Source organism: Callorhinchus milii, unplaced genomic scaffold (assembly GCF_018977255.1).
Source record: "Callorhinchus milii isolate IMCB2004 unplaced genomic scaffold, IMCB_Cmil_1.0 Scaffold2, whole genome shotgun sequence".
NCBI lineage: Eukaryota > Metazoa > Chordata > Chondrichthyes > Chimaeriformes > Callorhinchidae > Callorhinchus > Callorhinchus milii.
In genome coordinates, this window is record NW_024704743.1 from 62,066,096 (window position 1) to 62,092,697 (window position 26,602).

At 40.2% G+C, this 26,602-nt stretch overlaps 1 protein-coding gene across 5 annotated transcripts in view; it reads left to right on the forward strand.

Moving 5' to 3' along the window:
* mtrr (5-methyltetrahydrofolate-homocysteine methyltransferase reductase) overlaps positions 1 to 26,328 on the forward strand; it is a 41,263-nt gene extending 14,935 nt beyond the window's left edge. For all 5 annotated transcript variants that reach the window (XM_007905298.2, XM_007905299.2, XM_007905300.2 and 2 more), the window contains 7 exons: positions 18 to 198; positions 7,058 to 7,100; positions 8,127 to 8,328; positions 9,695 to 9,813; positions 21,307 to 21,399; positions 21,939 to 22,121; positions 24,308 to 26,328. In XM_007905298.2, the coding sequence (XP_007903489.1) occupies positions 18 to 198; positions 7,058 to 7,100; positions 8,127 to 8,328; positions 9,695 to 9,813; positions 21,307 to 21,399; positions 21,939 to 22,121; positions 24,308 to 24,452 (966 nt within the window). In that variant the 3' untranslated portion in view covers positions 24,453 to 26,328. The remainder of the gene's footprint in view (positions 1 to 17; positions 199 to 7,057; positions 7,101 to 8,126; positions 8,329 to 9,694; positions 9,814 to 21,306; positions 21,400 to 21,938; positions 22,122 to 24,307) is intronic.
* Positions 26,329 to 26,602: the final 274 nt, after the last annotated feature.

Sequence of the window (26,602 nt, forward strand, 5' to 3'; positions counted from 1 at the left end):
TGTGTATTTAATTGTAGGCGTTTATACGAGCACTGGCTGAGTACACCTCAGACGCTGGCGAGAAACGACGACTACAAGAGTTGAGCAGCAAACAGGGTGCTGCAGACTATAACCGCCACATCAGAGACTGCAGGATCTGCCTACTTGACATTCTCCATGCTCTCCCATCGTGCCATCCGCCACTAAGCCTACTTATAGGTCAGTCATTAACCTCTATTTTGGTGCTTCTGCTATTTTGAGATACCGATTGCTGCAAATGCACAGGCAGGTCAATTAACATCTGTATGCGAGATTCATTTATCGGCTGTGACTCAAAAAGTTGACAATTTAATTTTTCTCAGATTTTGCCAAAGGGCTAGTTCAGATATTCACACTCAAAACAATCTCCCCTTTCCTCCCAGGTACTAGTTGACCTGCTGTGCACATCCAGCATTTCCTGTTACTCTCGCAAATTGTAAAAGCAAGACCTGTTAATTGGAGTGATGTGTTCTTTAAGCATTCTACCCTGTGGTTAGTCGACTTTGACAATATTAACTTTTGAGATGTTTCAAATGAATTTGATAATTTGTCCTCATTGAAACCCCTATTAGAAAGGTTCTATTTTGGGGTTTGGGGAAGTTGTTGGGGGAGGAGACAGAACAGTAGAAAGTTTAACCGTTTGGTTTAGTGTTGGTGCTATAGTATGGTAACGATATAGTTGTCTTATATCTGAAACAAGGTGTTTAAATAGAAGCTACTGATGATGGGGTGGGGAGGAAGAGAGAGAAAAGGAGAAATTGGACTAGCGCATTCATTTGTAATGAAGCCAGTCGCTTGACACAGTATCTCCTCTTGGCTCAGTTGGTAGAACTCGTGCCTTTTGGTCAGAAGATTGAGGATTCAGGTTCCACGTCAAGTCAGCATTGTTTTGTTGAGACATTACACTGAAGTCCTAAGTTCCTGTTCAGGTGAATGTTAGATCCCATGATGATCCCAGTGCTATGAGACGCTACTCGTGTGAAGGGCACTATATAAACACCAAGATTTTGGTGGTGGTATTCAAACAGTGCCTCTCCTGGTGTCCTAGCCAACAATATGGTCTTCTCATGCTTGGTTGTGAGTCCTTCCTGACACGATGGCTGTTATGTTTCCTACAGTCAGTTCATTTAACAGCAATTGCCTTGTATGTGGAGTGTATACTTGCTGCCCGTAGGGTGCACAATTGCTTCATGGTGCTTGTATAACTATTATCAGACTAAAAGTTTGCTGCTTTTCTAAAGTTTGCTGAGTTTGCCCCTTGAAATAAACTTTTGCTCATACATGGAAGATGAGGATTGCTGTTAACTGGTGTGAATACCTAAGGGATTCGTGTTTGGAGTAACTTTTGTTAGAAATTCCTACTTGGGAATCAACAGCATTTAAAAGCAATAAACTCTACATTTGAAGATAAAAGTGAATGACACAAGGCTGCCAAGCAATAAAATAGCAAAGCATTTCACATCTAGAGATACAGCATATGAAAGTTGGTTTCATTTGAGAGTTTGATAAATTGTGCAATTTTATCTTTAAGCCTGTTGGGGAAATTGTGTAAAGTATTGTTTTTGTATCTCTCAGCAAGTCCCTCTGAGTGCACCAGTAAATATATATTCTGTAGCTGCTTTGAAACTCTGATTACTGGCTTCTGCTGTTGTGTGGTCTTCCAAGAACCGCTGTGCCTCAAGCAGAATTGTTTTTTAATCGTTTTTATTTTTCAGCTGNAAAAAACATGCATTTCAAAAAATTTTTTAGGCAACTGTGTGATTTGCCCGCAAACTATGCAGTCAATCCATTTTACAATATATTCAGTGAAGCGCTTTGAGATGTCTCAATGAGGTGAAAAGGCTCTATATCAAATGCAAGGATTATTATTATATAGTATATTATGAACTATTTATGATGTATAAAATATTGTGGTCCTAAATGTGCACCGTTCTACAAAGAACCTCTTAAATTATCAAACCACAAAATAGCGAACTTTCAAAGTTAAAGAGCCAGAGAATTTATTTAGACAATTTTCAAATGTCTAGTTATTTGAAAGCCCTTTTGTCTTGGCTTGCTCCCTTGAGAGGTTATCATCCCAACGTATAGCTGTGCTGCCTTATGTACCCAATCTGGTGATGAGTACTTGCCTTTAAAGCAAAAGAACCAAAAGAGGGCAGCAGAGTCGAGCAAAAAATAAGTACTGTAGTCATTGCTTGCCCTCACGCATTGATGCCTTGTTGCAAAAAAATTAGTTGTTTGAATAAAATTTGTTGTGTCTATTATCTTTCTCAGTCGCAGAATCCATTAACTGGCCCTTTTGAGCTGACCAGTTGTTGGTCTAAATTAATGCTGTTCACAATGGACTGACTATGTGAACGATCAAGTTTACATTAGATCAGTAGCATTTTGTTTTGTTTTCTCCTTTTCCTGGAAGGGGGAATGATATGGTCTGTGGGACATAGTTACTTGGGTATGACTTGCCCTTAGGGTAACTAAGTATTCCGAGACATTATTCTACATTAACGGCGTTATATAAATGCAAGTTGTTGTCTTGACTAAGCAGCTATTCTTTATGTGTGAACCTGGACAGTTTGGGCAAGTATTATGACAATGGGGTAGACATCATAACTAAACCATCGCTTATCTCAGGTTCACATGTGTGTACATTTCACTGGAGGTCATTGAAGAGCAGTTAGGAGAGAGAACTCTCTTTTTCATCTCCAAAAGCCCTGAAGTACTGAGGTCAATTGTTGCGTCCCACCACACTATTTGTATCACCACCCTCCTCCTGCAAGAGAACAGCTAACTCAGCATATACCAGTGATTGAACCCAGGACTTTTCAAATTTGTATAACTCAATACTGCACAGGGCAATGCATTGTCACACCAGTTTATCAAGGGAACCACAGTGCATTCTACATTGGGAGAGTTGATGTGCATTTACTTGTGTTTGACTCCAGTAAAAACGTACATTCTTGGAAGAACGCAGAGGCATTTTTTTTCAAAGGGGAATTCGAATAGAATAGGTGTGTGTGGGGGGAGGGGAAACGGGAGCGCAGGCAATATTGGCTGAAAGACCTGTTTCTGAGCTGTAATATTCTAGGAAGTTACATTTTCTGTACATCCAGTCTTTGTTCTGTAGATTTCAGTTGAAGAAGTTGCTGGAGAAAGAACAATTTCTCTTTGAGCCACGATCAACATCTCCTTGGCCAATTATTGCAAAGCCCAGATCAGAGTTTAGTAGCTCACCACACAGTCCTTCAATCCAATATCCACCGCCACCACCGCTCTAGTTCCCATCGCGGTCTCCCTGTTTGCCTCTCTAATCGGCGGTTCTGCCCAATTAGCGCTGAATAATCTGTGTGTTTGTGCATTGCGGCAGCCCAAACCAACAGGGATTTTGCCTAAATCCAACTGTAAATAAGCCAAAGAAAGAGAGAGAGACAGATACTTCTAGTATTTTATACTCTAGCCAATAAATTTGTGTAGGGTGAAACAGAATTTACTGGCCGATTGGTTGGTTTCTCTAGTATAGATACATATTTGTGGGTATCATTTTGCATCCAGGATACAAAATTTCTGTTATCTCTTCACTGTAATGTTTTTGTTGTAGCTATATACAATGATCAAAGGGAGTTTCATTACACAGATGTCAGAGAAGAGTACCAAGGATGTAAAATCAGGTCATTGGGCTGTAAGGTAGGAGAAGAGCTTTGTTGTCACTTGTGTAAATACTTGATCAGGAGCAGGGCTGGGTGGTTTAGAAATGGTTGTAGACTGATGAGACCTAATACTCTAATGGGATATGCGTGGTTGGGTGCAGGACATTGGATATGACTTTATAAAAAGGCAGGCTTGATGGGTCTTTTCTCATTCCATGATATTTTTCAATATTTAACTTTGCTCTGACTTTAGTGTTGAATCTTGCTTTCTGCCCCCCTCCCTCCACCCTTTCTTCCACGCTTTGATCCAGTGTCCTAAATAGTGTTCAACAGCAGTAGAAATTATGATTAAAGACCCAGTCAAAATAATAAAATCAAAATGTCAAATCAAATTTCTTATGCATTATGAAGAGTTTCAATGACATGATAAGGTGCTATATGTAATCCTTGCTATACAAGGATTATTATTATTGACTCTCAGAATTTCTGTCACTGCTTCACAAATCTCTTGCCTTGTTCATCCATTCTGGGGGATTTGTTGGTTTTCAGCCTCTTGAACCTATCTTGTTCCATGTGTTGCCTGCAAATACGCAGTCACTCTACTTCACTGTAAATCCTATGAAACGCTTTGAGACATCCTCCTGAAGTGAAAGGCACAATACTAATACAAGGATTATTATAAAATTCTGTATCTGCGAGATGTTGGGAAGCGGGTTTAATGTCATCCTGGTTAAAAACAACAACTTGAATTTATATAGAATTTATATTCACATAGAATAACATCTCAGAGCGCTGCAAAACATCCAGAAAATAAATGTTTAATATATTTGCTCTCTTCCATTCATTTTCTTTCAGAACTCCCTTGTACATCTCAGTGATACAGATCTGGATAATATCCACTAAATGTTCTTTAGATTAAACAATACAATTTTTGTGTTGAATGCTGAGTTTATTCTGTTAATTTAGTGGCAGACTGTGCTACAGTTTAAAAGTTCATCGATCAGTAGCTATAATATTTCATAGAATGTCACTGCATGGTAACAGGCCATATGGCCCAACTAGTTCAAGCCGGGCTCATGCTCATGAAAATGAGTATAGGATTTGACCGAGTTTTGAAATGAAGGGAAATCATTGATAACATTAATGGAGGCTGGGATCAAGACTTCTTAACCTTTAGGGCAGGAATGAGAACAATTGGATCTTCCCATTAACAGAACCTTGTACTACAAGTTTTTGAATGGTCCAGGAAAGAAGTTTACTCTTACAAATGAGAAGTCTTTAGTGATCAATTTACAACATTAATCAGGGAAGTGCAACTCTTCCAGCTGGGAGAACATATTGTGTCTCTGTGAAGAAATGAGAAACGACTTGTTTTGTTTCACTTCAGTAGTTTTAATGTATTTGGGAGTATTTTATGTTGAAATTACTGTATTTGCTTCTGCCGTCCCAAGAAAGTATTGTTCTCTTTGGTTGTTCCAGGGTTACAACTATTGAGGTTCACGTGTGAAACAGGGCATGGTAACAGAGGGTGTCTGGAGCCCCTATAACTATGCCTCTAATACTCAATTCCCTTAAGAGAGAAAAGGAGAAAATTGCTGGGAGTGTGGATATAAGGTTCGGATTTCGAAATGCCTTTGCTGAGGTTTTCCCATGCAATACTGGTTGAGTTAGGAAGCTAAACATTCCTGGCTAATGGGTTATCAGGTCATCATCAACATCACTTCCTGTTTTGTTCACGTTCGTGGTGTCGGCGTAGTCCTGGTAACCTGAAAGTTGACNTTTTTCTAGCGTAGGAAGCAAGCCAGCCGGCTGAGCACATGAGCAGTGAGAGCAGCTATTGTGACCGCATTATAGTCAGTGTCCGCCTGGCTCGGTTGGCCACACTCTTGTCTCTGAGGCACAAGGTTGTGAGTTCAATCCCTGTCGGGATCTTGAGCTCACAATCTAGATTGACGTTCCAGTGCAGTGCTGGGGGAGCATTGGATTGCCGGGGTTGCCATCCTTCGCGTGAGATATTAAATCGAGGTCCCATCAGCTTGTTCAGATGCACGTTAACTCAAGACAGAAGTAAAGCACAGTCGTTGTTTGTGTCCTAATCCAAGTTGCACAACAATTCAACTGATGTGACTGTAGCAGATCAGGATTTTTTCTGAAATTACTGCTTTGGTATATTAGAAAACGTCAGTGCACTGATCCTTGTGTAGATGCTGTGCTGTGCAGGTCGGAAAGTTGTTTCCTAGCAACTGCATAAATAATCGCCACTGTGAAAAAAAAGCCACATTTCATGGCTGTAGTTTGTCAAGGTACAGTATAATTTCAGCTTGGGAAATCTAACTCCAGTCTAACAGTGAATATTAAGAATATTACTCATTATCTAGATTACCAGCTTTGGCTAATAAAAAGTGCATGGAAATGATTCTTGCATGTGATTTATCTTTGAAAATGCACATTTAATTTCTCAAAATATTTTATTGAGCCAAATTTCTGCCTATAGGTTCTTCATTTTGGAAGTTTACATCAATATCAAAATATTCTGAGGAAATTTTGGAAAGTAGGCAGACTCCCATGCCTTCAAAAAGTAATTGCTGGAGCATGTTTTCATAGAATTAATGATGCATATTCACAATGAATGTGCTACTTTATCACTAATTCCTTTTGAGATATATCCATTTCTTCAGAGTTCTTTGCAAGTAACCTGTGTTACTTAAAAATAACTCTGGAGTATTTACAGTATGGGGTCTGCAATGACCTTAAATTCTCCTATTCTAAACCGTTTTATACCTGACTGATTGATGTGAAGCAATTCCCTTTCAGCGGCTTGTGTTTTGAAGGATAATACAAATGTTGTAGTTTGTACTAAAAGTTACCCCATTTACTGAAATCTTGAGGCGTAAGGCAGAATTTTACTATCTTCTGCAGTTTGTATTGGTGCAGAAATCCATCTTGTTTAGTTCTGAGTCTGCACTGGTTTTATGTAACGGTGATGAAGTTCATATGTTACTGTGCTGCCTTTTGGGAGCAGCTTGACGTCACAGTTAGATGGCTGCACTATCATTACTGAACCAACAACAACATCAACAGCAACAAGCTTTGATATGCAGCAAGAATGGTTTCTTTCAAGTCTTTGTATAAATTGTTAGAACTCACTTATCTATAATATAAAAGCTATTGGTTATCTAGAGTGGCGAGTTAGGCGTATACTGTATATCAATACATAAATAAATGTGGCCGGGATATTGACAGCAATGATGACTTGAGTGTTAATGATCAGTTAAGCCAGGGTCGAATTATCAGAAGTTAACATCATATTTGTTGCTTCTCAGTGCATTCCCTTTCAATCCCAGCTTTATATCTTTATACCTTTATATATCTTTATAAATGCTTTTCTGTTTCAGAGCATCTTCCGAAGCTACAAGTCCGATCATATTCAGCTGCAAGGTAACAAATACTGTATTAGGTACTGTGATTTAGATTCAAAACCTACTTACACCTCTCTGATAGAAGCAAATATCATATCAGCTATTTTGTGAAAACTCAGCTCGGGTCTAAATCCCTCATCATCCAGCGCCTTGGGACGTCCTCCTGATGTGAAAGGCGCTATACAAATGTAATTTGTTGCTGATTGCTGTTGTCAGTAACCCGAGCCTAATATTCTCAGGAATTGAGTAAGCAGAGTCATCAGTCCTGCAGTGCAGTATTCATTCCATATGGGAAATTTCCATGCGTAGGTGGCATACATATCTGCAAATCTATCTGGTTCAGAATAGGTGATGGTTTCTGCATATGTCAGACAACCAGATAAACATCCCCAACCCTCAACCTGGTGTTTTTTTAATGGGGAGTAATTTTAAATTGATGGTTATAAAAATTATATATTTGGATGTGCAATTTGTTGTAATTAAATATGCGAAGTCTTAGAATTCTCATAATGGCTCAGTGATAAAATAACTGGTATAGCAATGATCCAGCCAGAGCAGGCAGGAATCAATGGGGGGAGGATGGATGAAGCTACAGTTCTGATGCTGGGTGGGGGGGGGGGGGGGCGATGGGCAATGAGCTGGGCTGCCTGATGTTCACCATTGTCCAGCAACCTTCATTGGAGAGTGTTCACATGTGGATGTCAGTTGAGAATAGGATTGGACATGGTTCTCTTTCCCACCTACCACCACCTCTCCCACCCCCCTTACAAATAGCTTGCTAAAACTGCAGGACTTGTATATCTTGTATATCAGTGTGTATATAAATAATGTCAACTTAACAAGCTATCGGAGCCCTGGGAACCATACCCAGCTTTCAGGCATTAGCAATATTGTTGATTAAAAATTTGTACCTGCCGAAGAAGCCTGAGCTCTGTTTAGCGCTCAATAATAAGTCACTTGCTGAGAGTAGATGCTAAGCTTTGTATAACAGGCAGAAATAAATGCTTAGTGCTTCATAGTGTGTTCTTAAACATTTGTTTTTCAGCTCTCCTAATTTTTATCCTGGCAAAATTCACTTTGTTTTCAATATTATTGAGTTCCCATCCTGCCCGGAGCGCCCTGTTGCCCGAAGGGGGGTTTGCACAGGTTGGCTTGCGGAACAAGTCACGCCAATGCTTCAGTATCAAGGCAAGCCTGTAGAAGATGCCAATGGGTTGCAGAATGGGTTAATAACAATAATGCCACAGGTATGAATCTGAGAAAAAGGTGGAACACTTTCTTGTTCCATTACAGCAGCCTGGTTATATCAGTAGTGCATTATTCAAGTTGATGTTTTTTAATATTGTGCAAAATGGTATTAAGCTCACCTTGTCTTTGACCACCTCCATGATTACCACCCCTTTCCCCTTCATCTTCCCCCCACGACTGTGATCAGCATCTGACCATATCACTGAAAATGCTCCCAAGATTTTATTCTACGTGAAGAGTTCTACATAAATGCAAGTTGTTGTAAAGTGTTCGAAATTAAATAGCAAGTGGAAGCTTCACCTTCCAGAGGAATACTAACACATTCATTTTGGGAAATTTAAGAAGGAAAATACACAATTAAAAGTCAAAGCATTTTTTGAAGTTGGATTCGTAGAAGAAGTAAATCAGCCAAAATAATGGATGAGAGATGTGGTCGGGTGCAAGCGAGGACAGGCTGAGAGCACAGTATTTCTTGTTTGGCAGGTTAGCTATGAGGGAGAAAGTAACTTTACAAAACAAATGAAGATACAACAGAGGGAAAAAGAAGAGGACAATAGGAATTGTTAAATAACATGATGCTGCCCTGTCAACCTACAAATCATTACATTGAGTTGAAGATGATAAATAGATTTCACCAATGACATTTTTGATGCCTGATGGCTAATGATTTGGAATATGGATTTATTTTTATTCCAGTTTTTGTGACCACATAGCTTTAAATACAGTGGAAGCCCCATAGACCAGACACACAGGGGCCGGGCGTTTTGTCCAGCTTAAATGGCGTCCGAGGTTAACCAAAGTTCTCTTACCTCTTCCCACCCAGCAGAGGAGCAGCAATGACGCCACCTCTCTCTCATTGCCGTTCCCATTGGATGGGAAGGGGACCAATTAGCAGTGAATCAATCGGAATTTGACTCCTCCCGTAATCAGACGCAGAGGTGACCCCACGTGGGAATAGCTAGATTTTTGTCCAAATTAACTGTCATTTAAAACTTCTAAGAATACAAATGCATCGGGGCTGGGCATTATCTCTGTTTTACTCGGAGTCCGAGGTTAACCAGTGTCCAGGGGAGCTGAGGGTGGGAGGGTTGCTGAGTGGGAGGAGAGGGGCTGAGTGGGAGGAGAGGAGCTGAGTGGGAGGAGAGGAGCTGAGTGGGAGGAGAGGAGCTGAGTGTGGGGAGAGGAACTGATGGAGGGGGGAGCTGAGGTGGGTGTGGGGTAAGATGTCTGCAATTGTGACCGAAGAGGTCAATCTTATGGCAGGTTTTAAGTCTAAAGAGAGGAGGGGAGCTGGAGGGACTCTAGGATACAGTTCCATGAAATATGTTATTCTTGATTTTCATTAAAAAAAACTTTGTTTTATAGATTTCCATCTACAGTCGTCCAAATGCCTTTTTCCATCTGCCAAACGATCCTGTGGTTCCTATCATTATGGTGGGCCCTGGTACTGGTCTCGCACCCTTCATAGGATTTCTACAGCACAGGTAAATGATTTATTGATGTCAAGTCGTTACTGTACACACATTCTATTTCTGTGTCAGTTATTTGTATTTTGGCAAGAGTCAACGTTCTCTTCGCTGTGAAATATGATTGTTTGCAGTATCATTGTACAGTCGAACCTGTTCAAGCAGTCACCTCCAATCAGCAACTGCCCCCGTTAACAACCACCCTGGAACAGCCTCTTCAGTGTAGTTCACACACCGATGAACCTTTACATGAAAGCGATCCTTATATAAAGGCCACTTTGGCCCAGTTCCCTGAGAGATTGCTGAAGACAAGCTTGACTGTAATTACAATTTTGAACTCAAAAGATTTCATCAATGTTCGAGGGTCATTCCTCAACACTCAAATTTGATTTGTAAACTGGATGCCTTTGCAATTTTTCAGAATTTATGGATGCTACATTGGTTAGATGACAAATGTAATCATTCAGAGTCTGTAGCATGGTAACTCTACTTTGTATTGCAGAAATCGTGTTTGGAATGTGCTTCAAGTTAACTAACATTTTTAGAATCATGTATTCAATATTATGAGACTGAGGAATGTAATGCCTCAAAAGGCTATAGATACCGAGTCAATTGAGAGAGAGTATTGATAAACACTTGGTGAGTAAGGATATTTAGAGATCTAGAGAAAAGAAAGGAATTGAGCTGCTGCTTTAGGCTTAATGGTATATAGTCTTAATGGTCTGAGTAGTCCATTTCTGCTTCCATCTTCTTCACAAACCCAAACCCACCACCTGCTCCCTTGATCCCATCCCCACCTCTCTCCTCATCTCCCAGCTCCACCTTCTGGCCCTCTCCTGTCCGATGTCAACAACCTCTCCTTGTCCACCGGTTCACTTCCCAGCCCCCTAAAAACAGCCATCATCACCCCCATCCTGAAAAAACCTTCCCTGGACCCATCCCTCCTCTCCAGCTACCGCCCCATCTCTAACCTCCCATTCCTCTCCAAGGTCCTGGAACGAATCATCGCGTCCCAGCTCTGCTCCTTTCTTTCTTGAGATTCCCTCTTTGAACCCCTCCAATCCAGCTTCCACGCTGCCCACAGCACGGAAACAGCCCTGGTCAAAGTCACTGATGATATTCTGAACATCCGTGATCAGGGCTCCCACTGCCTCCTTGTCCTCCTCGACCTCTCTGCCGCCTTCGACACTGTCAACCACTCCATCCTCATACACCGCCTCTCCTCTTTACTTAATCTTCACGGACCTGCCCTTGCCTGGTTCAACTCCCATTTCTCTCACTGTCTCCACTCTGTTGCCTCTAACGGTTTCTCCTCCAGCCCCCACACTGTCACGTCTGGGGTCCCCCTTGGCCCTCTCCTCTTTAATATCTACATGCTCCCCCTTGGTGACATCATCCGCAGACATGGGGTCAACTTCCATATGTATGCGGATGACACCCAACTCTATCTTTCTGCCTCCACCCTCAACTCCAGGACCACTGCTGTCCTGACAGACTGCCTGTCGGACATCAAGTCCTGGATGAGGGCAAATTTCCTACAGTTGAATGTGAACAAGACTGAGGCCCTCCTGATTGGCTCGCGCCAGCGCCTCAGCACCTCAGGCTCTGGCAGCATCAACCTCCATGGTTGCACACTTCAACTCACCAGCCAGTCAGGGACCTGGTGTCTTGTTCGATCCTCAACTGTCTTTTCTTCCCCACATCCAAGCCATGACCTGCTCTGCCTTCCCTCACCTCCGTAACATCGCCCGACTCCGCCACTACCTCACCCCTCAGGCCGCTGATACTCTTGTTCATGCCTTCATCACCTCCAGGCTCGACTATGCAAACTCTCTGCTTGTCGGCCTTCCCAACTCCTCCATCCACAGACTGCAGATAATCCAGAACTCTGCAGCCCGTGTCCTCTCCCGCACCAAACTCTGTGAGCCCATCTCCCCCACTCTCGCCTGACTCCATTGGCTCCCTATCCTTCAGAGGATCCAGTTCAAGATCCTGGTCCTCACCTACAAAGCCCTCCATGGCCTCGCCCCACCCTACCTCTGCGACCTCCTAACCCCCTACCAACCCGCCCACTCTCTCCACTCAGCTGGCTCCGGCCCTGCTCCATGTCCCCTGACCCACCATTGGCAAGAGAGCCTTCAGCCACCCTGCCCCCAGCCTCTGGAATTCCATCCCCCAGTCACTCCGCCTCGCCCCCTCCGTAGCCTTCAAGTCCCGTCTCAAAACCCTCCTCTTCGACCATGCCATCGGCCACCCCCCTTCCCCTCCCCTCCTTTCTCCCTCCCTTCCCAGCTTGGGTCTGAAATGCTGTAAACTGTCAAGCACCTTGGGACGTCCTCCCGATGTGAAAGGCGCTATACAAATGTAATCTCCTTCTTGTTGTTATAAAATGGCTGTAATCTCCAGGAACGCATAACACAACAACTCCCTTGATGAATATAATGATGAGTTTGGATTCAAACATTATGCAACACCAGAATTCAGACTTTGTTCAAGGTACTTATTCTGCAGTAATATATCTGAGGTTTGGATGTCTAGTAACTGCCTGGATCACGATGCGTCAGAGACATGTTTGAGGGGTCAATTTCTTCAGGACAATTTCTTCTGGGTGTTAAATCTAAGTTCTTTTTGCATAATTGACAAAGGGTTCTCTTCCCAATAGAGTATACGTGCAAGCTTCGCACATCCACCAACCCTATGCACTCTGACATCAGCTGCCGTACTTGTCAGTGTTTAGTTTCCCCTTGGCATCAGATGCCTCCTTCAGAAAACAAGAAGGGAAGCTTCTATTTTCCATTCGGGCAGGAATTTTGCTGTGAGTTGCAAGAATTTAATTTCTTGCTTTGACTGTAACAGCCTGCAGGGCTTTAATAAAAATGAAGCAGATTTCAATTCTTAGTCAAAATGGTTTTGCAGCGTATGCCATGCAAAACCCATTTTTAGCAGAAATTCAAAACTAATGTTGCAATGTATTGCATTGGGTGGGGGGAATGTTGCATGTTGGGATCTTGCAGTGTGAGATTGCCACACAGGAAGCACAAGTGGTACAGATGAAATCAGACCTTAAAATCGTGGTTCATGACCACCCTGAAATTCACAAAGCTTTGATCCTTCTGAGTGTTTCGGATTAGTAATACCAGGATCAATTCTAGCGAGCCGGACTGATTGCGAATGGAAAGAAATTTCAAAATGAAGTGCAAAGCTAATGATAGGGAAGCAGGGCAGGATTTTTTACTGTGTCCTTGGAGTTCACAGATTTGAGCATGTCTGGTATAAATCATTTGTTCCATTTGCTTTCAGACAGTGTGAAGTGGGGAATGTAATACATATTTTGTTCCAGAGCTGAAGCTTTCTCTGTCTTTAGCTAAGTATGTAAAATCAGATCATCTGGCAGCAATGCTGTGTGGCGTGAAAAGCGCAGATTTTCACTGGCAGAGGATTTGACTTATGCTGATATTCTTTCTGATTTAAATCGGCAGGCGTGACTTTAATATGGTTACTGACTGTGACTGAGATCAGTCTTAATGTTTTGGTCAGCGAATGCTCTGTAGATAACAAGGTGTACGTTTTTCCTGTTGTATGAGTTCTGGGGGAGAAGCCAATAAAATAAATTCCAACTTTTATCATGGCTAATTTTGCATATGCCTTTGGCGTTGTGGAGCCATTATTGTTTGTTCTTTGAAAAATTCTAATGTTCCAAGTGGGACAAACAATCTAAACCCAATATCACCGATTTACTCACTGAGCCCAGACCAGGGCTTGAGGGTCAGTAAGTATGGAATAATTGACAATACGAGATAGGCCAGGTTTTAGTGAGGGCTCTTTGTTGTTGTTTTTATCATTGTTAAAATTGTTACAGCACCAAAAGTGGCCACTGGGCCCATCAAATCTGCGCTGGTGTGTCTATAATAACAATTTAATAATAGAATAAAATCATAGAATATTACAGCACAGAAGGAGGCCATCCAGCCCGTCGTGCTTGTGCTGGCTCTTTGGAAGAGCTACCCTACCCAATCAGCCCCGCTCTTTCCCCATACCGCTGCAATTTTGTTCCTTTTCAAGAACTTATCTAATTCTCTTTTGAAAGTTGTTATTGAATCTGTTTCCACCACCCTTTCAGGCATTCCATACTCTGTAATAAAAATTCTCCTCATCGCCCCTCTGGTTGTTTTGCCAATTATCTTAAATCTATGTGCCCTGGTTACTGACCCACCGGCCAGTGGAAATAGTTTTTTCCTATCTACTCTATCAAAATACCTCATAGCTTTGAATACCTCTATTAAATTTCCCCTTAATCTTATCTGCTCCAAGGGGAGCAATCCCAGCTTCACTGGTCCATCTCCATAACTAAAGTCCCTCATCCCTGGTACCATTCTGGTAAATCTCTGTACCCTCTCCAAGTCCTTCCTAGAGTGTGGTGCCCAGCATTGGATACACTACTCCAGCTGAGGCCTAACCAATAACTTATAAAGGTTTAGCAGTACTTTCTTGTTTTTGTATTCTATGGCACTATTTATAAAGCCAAGGATCCGATCCCATATACTTTTTAACAGCTCTATCAACCTGTCCTGTGACCTTCAAAGACCTGTGTATCTGAACCTCCAGGTCTCTCTGCTTCTGAACCCCTTTAAGACTGTACCATTTTTTGTATGTTGCCTCTCCTCATTCTTCCTCCCAAAATGTATCACCTCACACTTCTCTGCATTAAACTTCATCTGCCATGTGTCTGCCCATTTGACCGATCTGTCTATGTCCTCCTGAAGTCTGATACCATCCTCCTCATTGTTCCCAAGTTTTGTGTCATCTGCAAACTTTAAAATTTTGCTCTCTATACCCAAGTCCAAGTCATTTATGTATATCAAAAAGAGCAGTGGACCTAATACCGATCCCTGGGTGACACCACTGTATCCTTCCCTCCAGTCTGAAAAACAACCATTCACCACTACACTCTGCTTTCTGTCTTCCAACCAATTTCTTATCCATGCTGCCATTGTCCCTTTTATCCCATGGGTTTCAGCTTTGCTAACTCGTCTATTATGTGGCACCTTATCAAACGCCTTCTGAAAATCCATATACACTACATCAACTGCACTACCTTCATCAATCCTCTCCGTTATATCATCAAAGAACTCCATTTGCCTTTAACAAATCTGTGTTGACTGTCATTAATTAGCTTATGCCTTTCTAAGTGAAAATTTATTTTGTTCCAGATTATTGTCTCTGGAAGTTTCCCCACCAACGACGTTAGGCTGACTAGCCTGTAGTTACTAGGTTTATCCTCTCCCCTTTTTTGAACGGGTGCAAATTTGCAACCCTCCAGTCCTCAGGCCCTACTCCCATAGCCAAGGAGGATTGTTGCCAGAGCCTCCCTAACTACCCTCAGCAATCTAGGATGCATCCCATGTGGACCGGGTGACTTTTCTACTTTGAGCGCTGCTAACCTTTTTTAAGTACCTCCTCTATTTTTATCCTATCCATCCTTGCATTTCATATACCACTTTATCACAACATAGCACAAAATATTTTGCTGGTGAAAATTTATATTGTAAAGTGAATTGACTTTATATTTTACTTAACAAAATGTGGCAGCCAATTGGACACAACAGTGTCCCACAAGACATTTTTCTCCTTTTTTTCATTTTTCTGCACTGGAATCACCTCATTGAATCCCACTTTCCTAATTTCTCCCCATACACTTCCTTATGCCTCTTTTTGAAGCATCCAGCCATTTCTCTTTTGGAAATAATTTGTGGACAACAGTTTGAGGCTCAGAACATGCTTAGATGTTCAATCTTACAATTCAAGCACAGTTAATCATCTGTTGGTTTCTGAGTCTCCAAAAAGTAAATGGAGTCAGGAAAATGTAAATCAAGAAATCGATGCTTCCAGAATAATAAAGGAGTGGAAAACCATGCTTTTTCAATTTTACAAGTGAAAACTTTTATGACCCATGAAGCCCATGAGGTATGCAGATCTCCAAAACAAGCGAAAGGAAATTGCTGTTCTGTTCGTGACTGTTTTCATAATGTGTAACTCTTCTAACGAAACAGTATAAAAATAATGAAGTATGTCCAGCTAGTGAAACAGTGCACAGATCTAATGCATTCGCACCAGTGAAATATTGTTCCTTGGCAACATTCCTTTTTAATGTTCAAACCCATTCAATAAATATACGAGGTTTGCGAGGTTTATACAATGAGCTTGTAAAATCCTGCAATTCACTTATGAAACCCACACAGGAACGCACTGAATTTGATGATTAACTATCTGTTAATATTGAGAGAATCTTTATTTAAAAACACACATTTGACTATTTAGGAGTAACCGGTACCTGCTATAGATGTGTTTGCATTGGCTGCTGACAGCTGATATTAATGGAGTGCTGCATTTTGATTTTCTTCATGTGTGCAATACTAATATCTTGTGACTGGTCGAAATCTTTGAAATGTGGGACTAAAGCTAATGATTCTTTGAATAAAAGGGATATTTAATTAGTCTAAAGTTTACCTTCTGATATGTTCAAATAGCATAATTTGCCAAAATATACAGTCACTACGCTTTACAGTAAAGCGTATATTTATTTTATAAAAAATATTTTATTTTAATAATATAAAGTTTAATATGCTTTATTTATATATAGATATATATTTCTATATATATTAATAAAGAATTGGAAAGTGTATTAGATGACCTATAAAGACTTTTGTTAAAAAAATTCTTAAAAAACATTGCCAATTACTAAAAAAGAACAAAATCCTTGCATTTGGTTTTGCGCCTTTCACATCAGAAGGACATCCCAAAGAAATGGAGTGACTATAAATTTATAGATTAATGTGGCAGCCCAATTTCAAGTCCCACAAGCAGTAATGAAATGAATAACCAATTTTATTTAGCGGGTTGTTGGGAAGGACATGGGGAGAAACTCCTCTTTTTGAGTAGTCCACCTGAACAGGGAGATGGGACCTCGGTTTAATGTCTCAAACAAAGGACGCCACCTCTGACAATGCAACACACCCCCAGCACTGCACTGGAGTGTCAGCTTAAACCATAGGGGTTCACTGATTATAGAACTTACAGCAATGTTCTGTGAACTTGAGATATGTATTTAATTTCCACTTTTGGTGAAGAATTGAATCATTCTCTGGTGCTGTCGCATTTTATGTGAACAGTAATTGCTTACCAAACATCCTTCCTGTAATGGAATATACTGATTTCTGATGTGTGAAATGGTTATTTAGCCCAAACATTCTATGATGGAGCTCCACCTGATCATCCTGTTGACTATTGGTTTTGCGCCTTTCACATCAGAAGGACGTCCCAAAGAAATGGAGTGACTGTAAATTTATAGATTAATGTGGCAGCCCAATTTCAAGTCCCACAAGCAGTCATGAAATGAATAACCAATTTTATTTAGCGGGTTGTTGGCAAGGACATGGGGAGAAACTCATTATTTTACGTAGCATTCACTGTACTTTAAAACAACTCTTTAAGTGTTTTAAGACATCTTGGTATCATACATTACCAAAGGATGCCCTTAGCAAAGCATCCGGTTGTCAATGTGACCAGTTTGCCTAGTTTAGTTGTTGACGCTCTGGATGTAGTGAATGGGAGATCCTCTGCTATTTCCTTCCTCCACAGGGTGAGCCTGGGCACCACCTTACCACAGCAACCAGTTCATCAGCAACTCACTCAAATACTGAGGTTAAGACCTCTAGTTGTACCCATGAGAATTCATGTCAATGTAAGATGGAAAGTGTAAATTTCATTTCACACTCATGGATTAATCAACATGATAATTTATTCTTTCATTCTCCCTCTCCTCTCCCCCTCCACCCCCCGCACCGACACACACACATAGTATCTTGAGGAGTGAATTCCCTCAATTTAAAGAGCAAAATATGCACTTTAGTAACACTAGCACCTGGACATCTGCTTTATTGTTAGACATCAGACATCATTCTCCTCTCTTCGCACATTACTACGATTTATGATGCTGCACCTTTTTAATGATTGTTATTTATTTTGTGGAGTGCCGATATTGCAGACTGTAACTATGATTTCTTTATTTTATTTGTGCAGTATACATTGCCACCCTTGACTCTTTATTTTATGGGTGCCTATAATGATATTTCAGTCAGAGGTAAATTGGAACAGCTTTTTATTGTCAGTTCCTTGACGGTTTCATTATTAGATAGTGTAGATGACAAATCGAAAACAGAGTGTAAACCTAGTAAATTCACCTTCTGTTTACTCTCTTCTCTCCACCCCCTTTGCCATCAGTGGCTGAAATGCTTCAATGTGTGAGGTAAAATATATACTTGCATTATCACATTGCAATATCTCGAAAGTGCTTTGCCTGATGAATCAATCACTTTGAAATACAATGACTTATGTTAGGCAAACATGGTAGCTAATCTCATTGCTGTTTGTTATTCTGCAAACAGCAATGAGGCGAATGACATATTTAATGTCTCGGGTGAAATTGGAGGGAAGAATATTGGTCTTCCTTTAGAATCTGATTGAAAAGTTGAATAATGCAGGGAATTGATGAGCTAAATAGAGGACAATTCTTTGCTCTGATAGAAGCATGCCATCACCCTGCACCTGAGTGCTCCTCTGTTCTGCACTAGAGTTGTTGGGCTAGAATATGAGCTGTTGTCAAGGCTAGGACCTACAACTTTTGGACAAGAGGTTAGAGTGCTGCCCACTGAGCCAGACTGAAAACAGTCTCTCTGGTGATGAGAATATAACTTCTGATCCCTTGGCCTAAGTCTGGTGGTTTTCTATGCATGCACCAATCTAATCCCACTTTCCTGCTCTATCTCCACATCCTTTAATATTCCTCCTCTTCAAGTATTTATCTAACTTCCTTTAAAAATCTATGGACATTACCTCATTTATGGTTGGTGACAGAGAATTCCATATTCTCACCACTTCTGCACTCCATGTAAAGATTTTTTTTAACCACTCCTTTAATTTCTAGTGAAAATAGCTTAAAATGTGTGCTCTCCAGTTACTGGTGGAAATAACCCACGACTACTTACTTACCTTGATGGGCTTCTTCCTGATCGTATTTTCTGTACTTCATGGCCTGCTAGATGATAAAGCTCTCTACGTTTGGTGAGATAATTCAAGAAAAGTTTACCATAAATCTCTTGATTTAAGAAACCAAAACACCATATTTCTGACAAGACTTTTGTAGCTCGACTATGGGTAGGTGAAGTCCAGAGATGTTATCTTAAAATTCAAGATTGCACACAATTTTAGAAAATTCTTAAATTTGTATTTTAATTTGGAAACTGGTTTTCCAAAAGGTTTATAAGGAACTACTTCCAAATTAAGAAGGATTTGAAGAATAATCCGCAATTTTGTGGCATTCTAGAGTTTAAAACAAAATAGTCTTACAGGCTAAGACCAAGTGGAATTTTGTTCCTCTGACCTTTCCTGAATTTAACTCCTCTTGAAGAATGATTAGCTGTACCAGCAAGTGGACAGTTTGTTAATTCATACTTTGAGTTCCCAGTTTCAGTTCTATAGCTTGGGACAGCAACAGTGGCAGGCATCTGACTAGTAACCTTAATCTCAGAAGTGATCATCTACGATGTAGATGTAGTTCTTTTAAATGCTACACTTCTCTGTGAGTGATGTTGATGAAAAGAAATCCGTCCTTTACTGTCGACATGTCTTCCTGAAAATTGGAATGGGATGAGATGGATATTATAGGAATTAGTTTCCTTAGATTAGCTGCACCCTAGAGAGAAGGGAAAGGCTTTCGCCATATCTCTTCACACTGATGTTAAGCCTTCTCTGAGCTTGCCACGCACATTTTATTTTCAATTCTGTTGATTGATTTTACAAATCTCTGATCCTTGGAAAGAGATTGCACCATTTTTTTAAAATAGACTCGTGGATTTTAACCCAAATCAGCATCTCTGTCTGATAATAATTAATAGAATTTCAACGCAGAAGAAAGCCATTGATCATCTTCAATATTCCATACTTGCTCCCTACTGGTGTTATTTTACTGTAATTCCATTTGCCTGCTGTTTCCCATATGCTTTCTTATATCGTTATTTTGCCAGTATCTTATCCAATACCTTTTGAAATAATCTGTTTCAATTGTCACTTTTTGTAACGTGTTCCACATCTTAATAAACCTTTGAGTACTAAAAAAGTAACCTTTTACTTTGTGTTTCCAACATCTTCATCTTCTAGGATCAATCTTGGGTTTATATCCCCTCGTAGCAGAAATAACTGTCCAGCTGGGATATATCTCATAGGTGGTTCAGCCATGTTAAGAGGATTTTGGGAGTTGCACCAGGGATACAGTTTTTAAAATTACTTGCTTGTGTTCGTAACTTGTTTGATCAAGTCATCTGGAATGCAGAGGAACCAGCCAGATACTCTAGCCTTTTCTTATTTTGAAATAATTTACAATCTTTCCAAGAAGTCCATGCGTCTTTCTCCTAAATTTAGCTCAACTTTATTAATAATAATACTAATAATCTTGCATTTGATATAGCGCCTTATCACGTCTTTGAGACATCTTTATTCACTATAAATATATATTTTGTGGGCAAAACGCAGCAGTCAATTGCGCACAGCACAGTCGTGGATTGAGTGACCAATTTATTATTATCATTTTTTTAAAAGGGATTATTACCCCCAGAAAAGTGATTATTACCCCCAGAAAACAACTGGGTTCCTACTTACTGCTAGGTAAACAGTGCCATGTGGGGTAAGGAAACTTACCCAAGGTTTCGCCCTGTCAGGAATCGAACCCAGGTCTCTTGCTTGTAACGTGAGTGCTATAACCACTGAGCTACAGGACTCCACTTATTAAGTGACATTACCCACCCCCGTTGCTTAAAGGTGCAAAAAAACAAGAAATGGGCACAGGCTTTCTTATTAATAATAATAATACTTGCATTTTGATATAGCGCTTTTCACGTCGGGAGGACGTCCCAAAGTGCTTCACAGAACACACTGTAAAGTGAATTGACTATATTTGTGGGCGAACGCGACAGCCAATTGCGCACAGCAATGTCCCACAAACAGTTGTAGATTGAAAATGACCAATTTATTATTGTTTTTGGTTTTTGAGGGATTATTATTAGGCTCTGTGTGGAGTAAGGAAACTTGCCCAAGGTTTCGCCCTCTGCCTGGAATTGAACTCAGGTCTCTCGCTTGCAAAGCGAGTGCTCTAACCGCTGAGCTACAGGACTCCACGAAAGGAAAAGTTAATGGCTGTTGACAGACTGTTGATTTTGTTTACTTTGTAAAAATATTTCCCCACTTTAACTGAACAGTGGATGAAAGCAATTGCTCCAATTTGATTATTTCTGGTTACTGAAGTAGCATAAAGTACTTGCTCATTTGCTGCAGATGGAATGAAAGGTGGTGTGCTGATCCTGCACTCCCTTCAGGAAGTCACACCCCAGCTCAGGCAAATATCAGTACAGATTGTGAACCAATTTCTGCTTCCTCTGACTCTTCACTCCTTAATTTTAGACAAAAACAAAGGGAACAGAATCCTGATGGTTCTTTTGGGGAAACCTGGTTATTTTTTGGCTGTTGTCATCAAGATCGGGACTACCTGTTCAGGTAAGTACAACAGTGCTGATATGTTTTCACTTGCATTGACATAACTTTCGTATTTCTGTGTAGACAAAGACAAATTTAAGCAGGATCTTGAGACCGAATGTGGGTGCCTTTCTTTTCATTTCCTCTCCCATTTTTGTACATTTACAACATGCACAAGAGTGAATTGAACACTTCAAATATTTTTTTCTCTCTATTCCTCATTTCCTTTGTCACCCAAAATGTATCCATTGTCTCTAAGCCGAGTATTTAACATAATCAGATCTTTGAACAGCGCATACATTATTCACTTGCATCTTATCTTTTTATTCTGGTGCAAAAATTCACCTGCACTCCTCAAAAGGATTATTCTAATTACCTATCTGAAATATCAGCACTTTCAGATGCACTTAGTTTTTTTTTAGTCTCTGCATGATATCCCCAGTTAAATCATTTTGGAAAAGAGAATTTCTCCATCCTTAACATAAACAGGTTCAGTTCAGGCCCATGGTAATTTTTATCATGTGATAGATAGAGGGTTTAAGGTATTTCTTGTTCTGCAGAGATGACTTGAATGAATTCCAAAATAACGGTACCTTAACCCACCTGAAAGTCTGTTTCTCAAGAGACCTCCCCAAGGACGCAACAGAAGAAAAGCCAAAATACGTTCAGCATAATCTTCAGCTCTTCTCCCAAGATGTTGCAAAACTCTTACTGAACGATAACGGTTGTTTTTACGTCTGTGGGTAAGTAGAGATTGTTCGAAGTAATGATGCATTTAGCCGTATAATTGCATGTTACTGAAGTGAATGACTTGGTTACCAGTGCACAGAATGAAATGTATAATCCTTTTATGTGATAAATATACATGGTTGCAGTGTCTGGGCAGTGCAGTATTCCAAACCACAGACAATCAAGAAATTTATCAGCAAGTGTTTGTGTATTCTGTCAAATTCATTCACTCTGAGATGTTGCAGAAAACCAAGATTTAACCTGTCAAGACTGTTTTGTAATTTTATTAGAAATTGGAGCTCATATTTGACTCCCAATTTCCCCAAATTTTCTCATTATCCCTTTATACACAAAACAAGTGCTTTCTTCTTTTTCAAGTATCCAGCTTTTTCTGCAGGTTCTACCAATCTCCCTTTCAAAGATCACAATTGATTCTGCATCTAGTATCCTGTGACAGTGCATTTTTACATAACCCTAAAACGTTCTGTGGGAAAATGTTTTCTGCTTTGATTTTGATGTAAATGGTTTCATTTTGATCCCGAAATTTCTGAAAGATTAGATTAAATTCAGATTAAAAACCCAGATTCTCTCTCTCTCCCTCTCCGACCTTGTTAATAGCAGCAATTTTTAAAATGTTATACAAGTTTTGTTACAAATCGTAAAACTATCTAAATGCAGCAACTTAGTGATTTCCTAATTGGTGTTATCTATTGGTAGTCATAATACTATAAATAATATTTATCCCATTCTACGTATTAACTTTACGTGCTGCTCTTTTCCCTGGTTTATATCTTAAACATAAGATACATACAGTTTATAATCATTGCACTTGACTCCACATGCATTACTTCACCTACACGGTGGTCCCCATTTATCTTCATGCAGTTTACCGATAATGTCCTGACTGTATGTATAAAGTTTACCTATGTTGCATATTCTGCATTTTTTTCGGAGCTCTAAGTTTTTTCTGCTTGTCTCATAATTGAGCGTGCAAGGAACTTGATAACCTATTATGAGTTGACAGTGAAGGGGTCTGGGGTTAGGAGAACTCGTCGAAGCATATAAAATATTAAGTAGCACAGGTGACAAAACCTAGACATTTCAATGTCCAACAACAACAAAATTACATTTATATATAGCGCCTTTCACGTTGGAAGGACGTTGCAAGGCACTGAAAAGTAAACCAAAAAGTAAGGATCAGAGGACGTAAATGAGGATATATTTCACTTGTGTCCTCTGATCTTAGCTTTTTGAGACTGCTTATTTAGAATGGATATAGACCATGGCAAGGTAATCAAGGCGCACTCATTAGTCATTTAAAACGCATTTAGATATCACAATGGCACAATGGCTGTACGCTCTTGAACAGCGGATAATGAAGGATGATCTGATCAAGCTGTAGGTGGTGGTGGTGGGGAAGGGGCTGCAGAACTACAATGCTTGTGTTGGAGAACACCAGGAGAAACCCAACCCGGGTGGGGGGGGCTCCAATTGTTGCTCCCGGCTGTTATCCTGTCTGAGATCAATAATCTCAGCACAGAACAATAATCAAACCTGAGACCATGTCAGTATGTACGGCTAAACTATTCACTGAATAAAATCACCCAACCATTATTTTTTTCTTTAAAATCTGTCAAATTGTATCTTGTACTATTGAACTAGATATTAATAAACAAGAGATTCAGACTAGAAAAAAAAGCCAGCGGTTTGCAATTGGATTTGCTAATACATTGTTGCTAATGGAGAATTCTGCTGGTAACTAACTCGCAGGAACCACCTGATCGGCAGAAGGTACCTCGAGGAGAGTTTGCCGTACTTAGCTCCAGGATTCTTGGTCAATCGCTGTTTTCCATTAGTCAGTCCCATTGCTGCAAATAACTGTTTTTGACTCTGTTTTGTTTAAATTTCAAAGTGTCAGCAACTGTATAAAGCTCTGTATCGTGGGACGGTGAGGATGACATTGAATTAATATCTCATCTCGTGTCATGTATCTGTTTAGAATCATTAATAATTTCCAAATAGATATCTGACTACATAAACCTCCTTCCCTTTCTATATCCAGTAAGAGAAGTGAGGAATGAGTAATTGCAGTTTTGGACATTTGTTAAAATAACACCTGTCAAGGCCAAATGTACTGTTATATCTCGGACTCCTACAAATGTTATTTTTACTTATTTTCTATTTTTTCGTCTTTAAACAGAGATGCCAAGAATATGGCTAAAGATGTAAACAATGTACTAACTGAGATTGTGTCGAAAGAGATGCAAGTGGATACCCTGGAGGCTATGAAAATCATCGCCAGTTTACGTGACGAGAAGCGATACCTGCAAGATACCTGGACTTAAGCGTGTCCAAAGAGGCAAAAAGAGCAACAGTAACCTCATTAAGTGTTTGGGTTTTGTTTCCTCACCAGAAGCTATACATGTTTTACATGTATTCGCTATTATAAAGTGGGGATAAATGGACACTGTATTCATCAAAAGGTACTGGACGATTTGTTTTGGGAGAGGTACTCAGATTTGTCACATTGCTGTTGCATGCGTGACGTGACAGCATGAAGTGACGGTTCATGTTTATGCAATGTGCATATTTGCATTTGTTTTGGAATCATAGGGAGTTTACAGCCCAGGAGCAGACATTGTTCAGTCAATTAAGCAGTTGCTTGGACTCTTTCATGAGGACTGAGGCCCTTTAACTGCACACTTCAGGACTGTCATTAGGAGTGGCCGCTACTAATCATTTTTACTGCTCTTTTAATGCAAACCAGTTGTCCTACATTTTATTTGCCTAAATGCTGGAATGTCATGACTTTTTTCTGCTGTGTTGGACTAAACAATGTAAATATATTTTAGACTATGCCTTTTAAAAACAATTCTATAGAGTTTATGCAATAAATAATATAATGAGATAATTAATGTGCAAACATGGAAAATTCCATAGAGCTAATAATTCCTGTAATTTCTTATTCTGCCCTTTGGTGCCAGTGCTGTGCTAAACTGCACTTTTGTGACTGCTGGAGCTTGGAAATCGCTGGCTGATACCATTGTAATATGGGCAGGTGTTGCTACAAATAGTTTGTAGTTTATTGAGTTAAAAAGTAACATGCAGGTCCATCAGTCTCCCCCTCACGTCAATTACTGTTTAAAAGTCCTTTTACACTAAATGTCTCAGGAACCTTCAGTGTACTGGTTATGCCTGCTTATAATATATATGTATTTTGTATATTTACAAGGAATACAATAATCATGAGCATTGCAGCTGATGAAAATACATCTCTCCCCAAATCATCGATCACTGCAAAAAGTTACAATGTTCATCATGGGTGTGAAGAATTTACGGGTTAACAGAAATATCCCAGAAAATAGGAGAGGAAATCATAATTTCAGGCTGTTGCACCCAGTTGCCAAAGTTAAGTAGCAAGAATATAAAGAAAACGAGATGGGCAGTGGAACGGGGGACCCAGAAAGGAGTCCTAATGATGGTGTGGATAGAATTCCAGTTTACTTGTCTCACTTGGACTACTTGGGAATCTAAATTGGTCCTGAACTTCCCAGTTTCTCATCCCTCTTCAGCACCCTCTTTTGTTTGTGCTCATGTGTGACCGATAGGTGAGCAGAGTTTGGCTTTGCTGTAACTCACTATTGTCAAGTCGCCTGCCGACACTCACTGCCAAGATTCACACCTGAATAATGACCACTTGGCAACGGTAACCAGTGCCGAGGGAACCAGACCCCATTATGAGGCGGCTGGAGACGAGGGACACAGAGGCAGATGCCAGTGAGAAGAAAACTAGAAAAATAATTGGACACACTAAATGTTTTTTAAAAATATTAAATGCTATACAAATTTACATTTATATAGCACCTTTTATGTCAGGAGGACATCCCAAGGTGCTTAACAATCCAAGCTTGGCACCGAAGCTAGGGGTGGGAGGCAAGTGTGAGGGAATCAGTAGGGGAAAGAGACCTTGAACAAGGTGAGGGACGGAGCAAGTCGGAGTTCCAGAGAATGGCAGCAGACTAGCTGAAAACCCGTGGGAAGGTTGGGGGACATGAAGCAGGCCGGTTCCCGCTGAGCAATGGGAACGTCTGGGTCGGTACAGTAGTTAAAGAAAGCAAGAATGACTGAGATAAGTGCCCATTGCCAGATTTGCTTGAACGTGAATGTTTGCTGTTAATGAAAATCTAATTTTCTTTCTTAAATAAATTGGTCTTCAGCAGAGCAATGGGCAATTTTTGCAAATTTTATTTTCTTGCTTCCTCATGGGTAAATTTATTTATGAGGTCTCATTATATTCATTAGGTCTCATTATAATTCATTATAAGAACATAAGGAATGCTAGACGAAAGAAGACCAAGGTCCATCTAGTTCTCCTTCCACCCTCCTGTGCGTGCACATATGTCCCAAACTACCTATGTACTGTATCCCATAATGTTATTTCCTAAAAGAAAATTAGAAAACTATCTAATCTGTGTTTGAAAAAATCAACACTTCC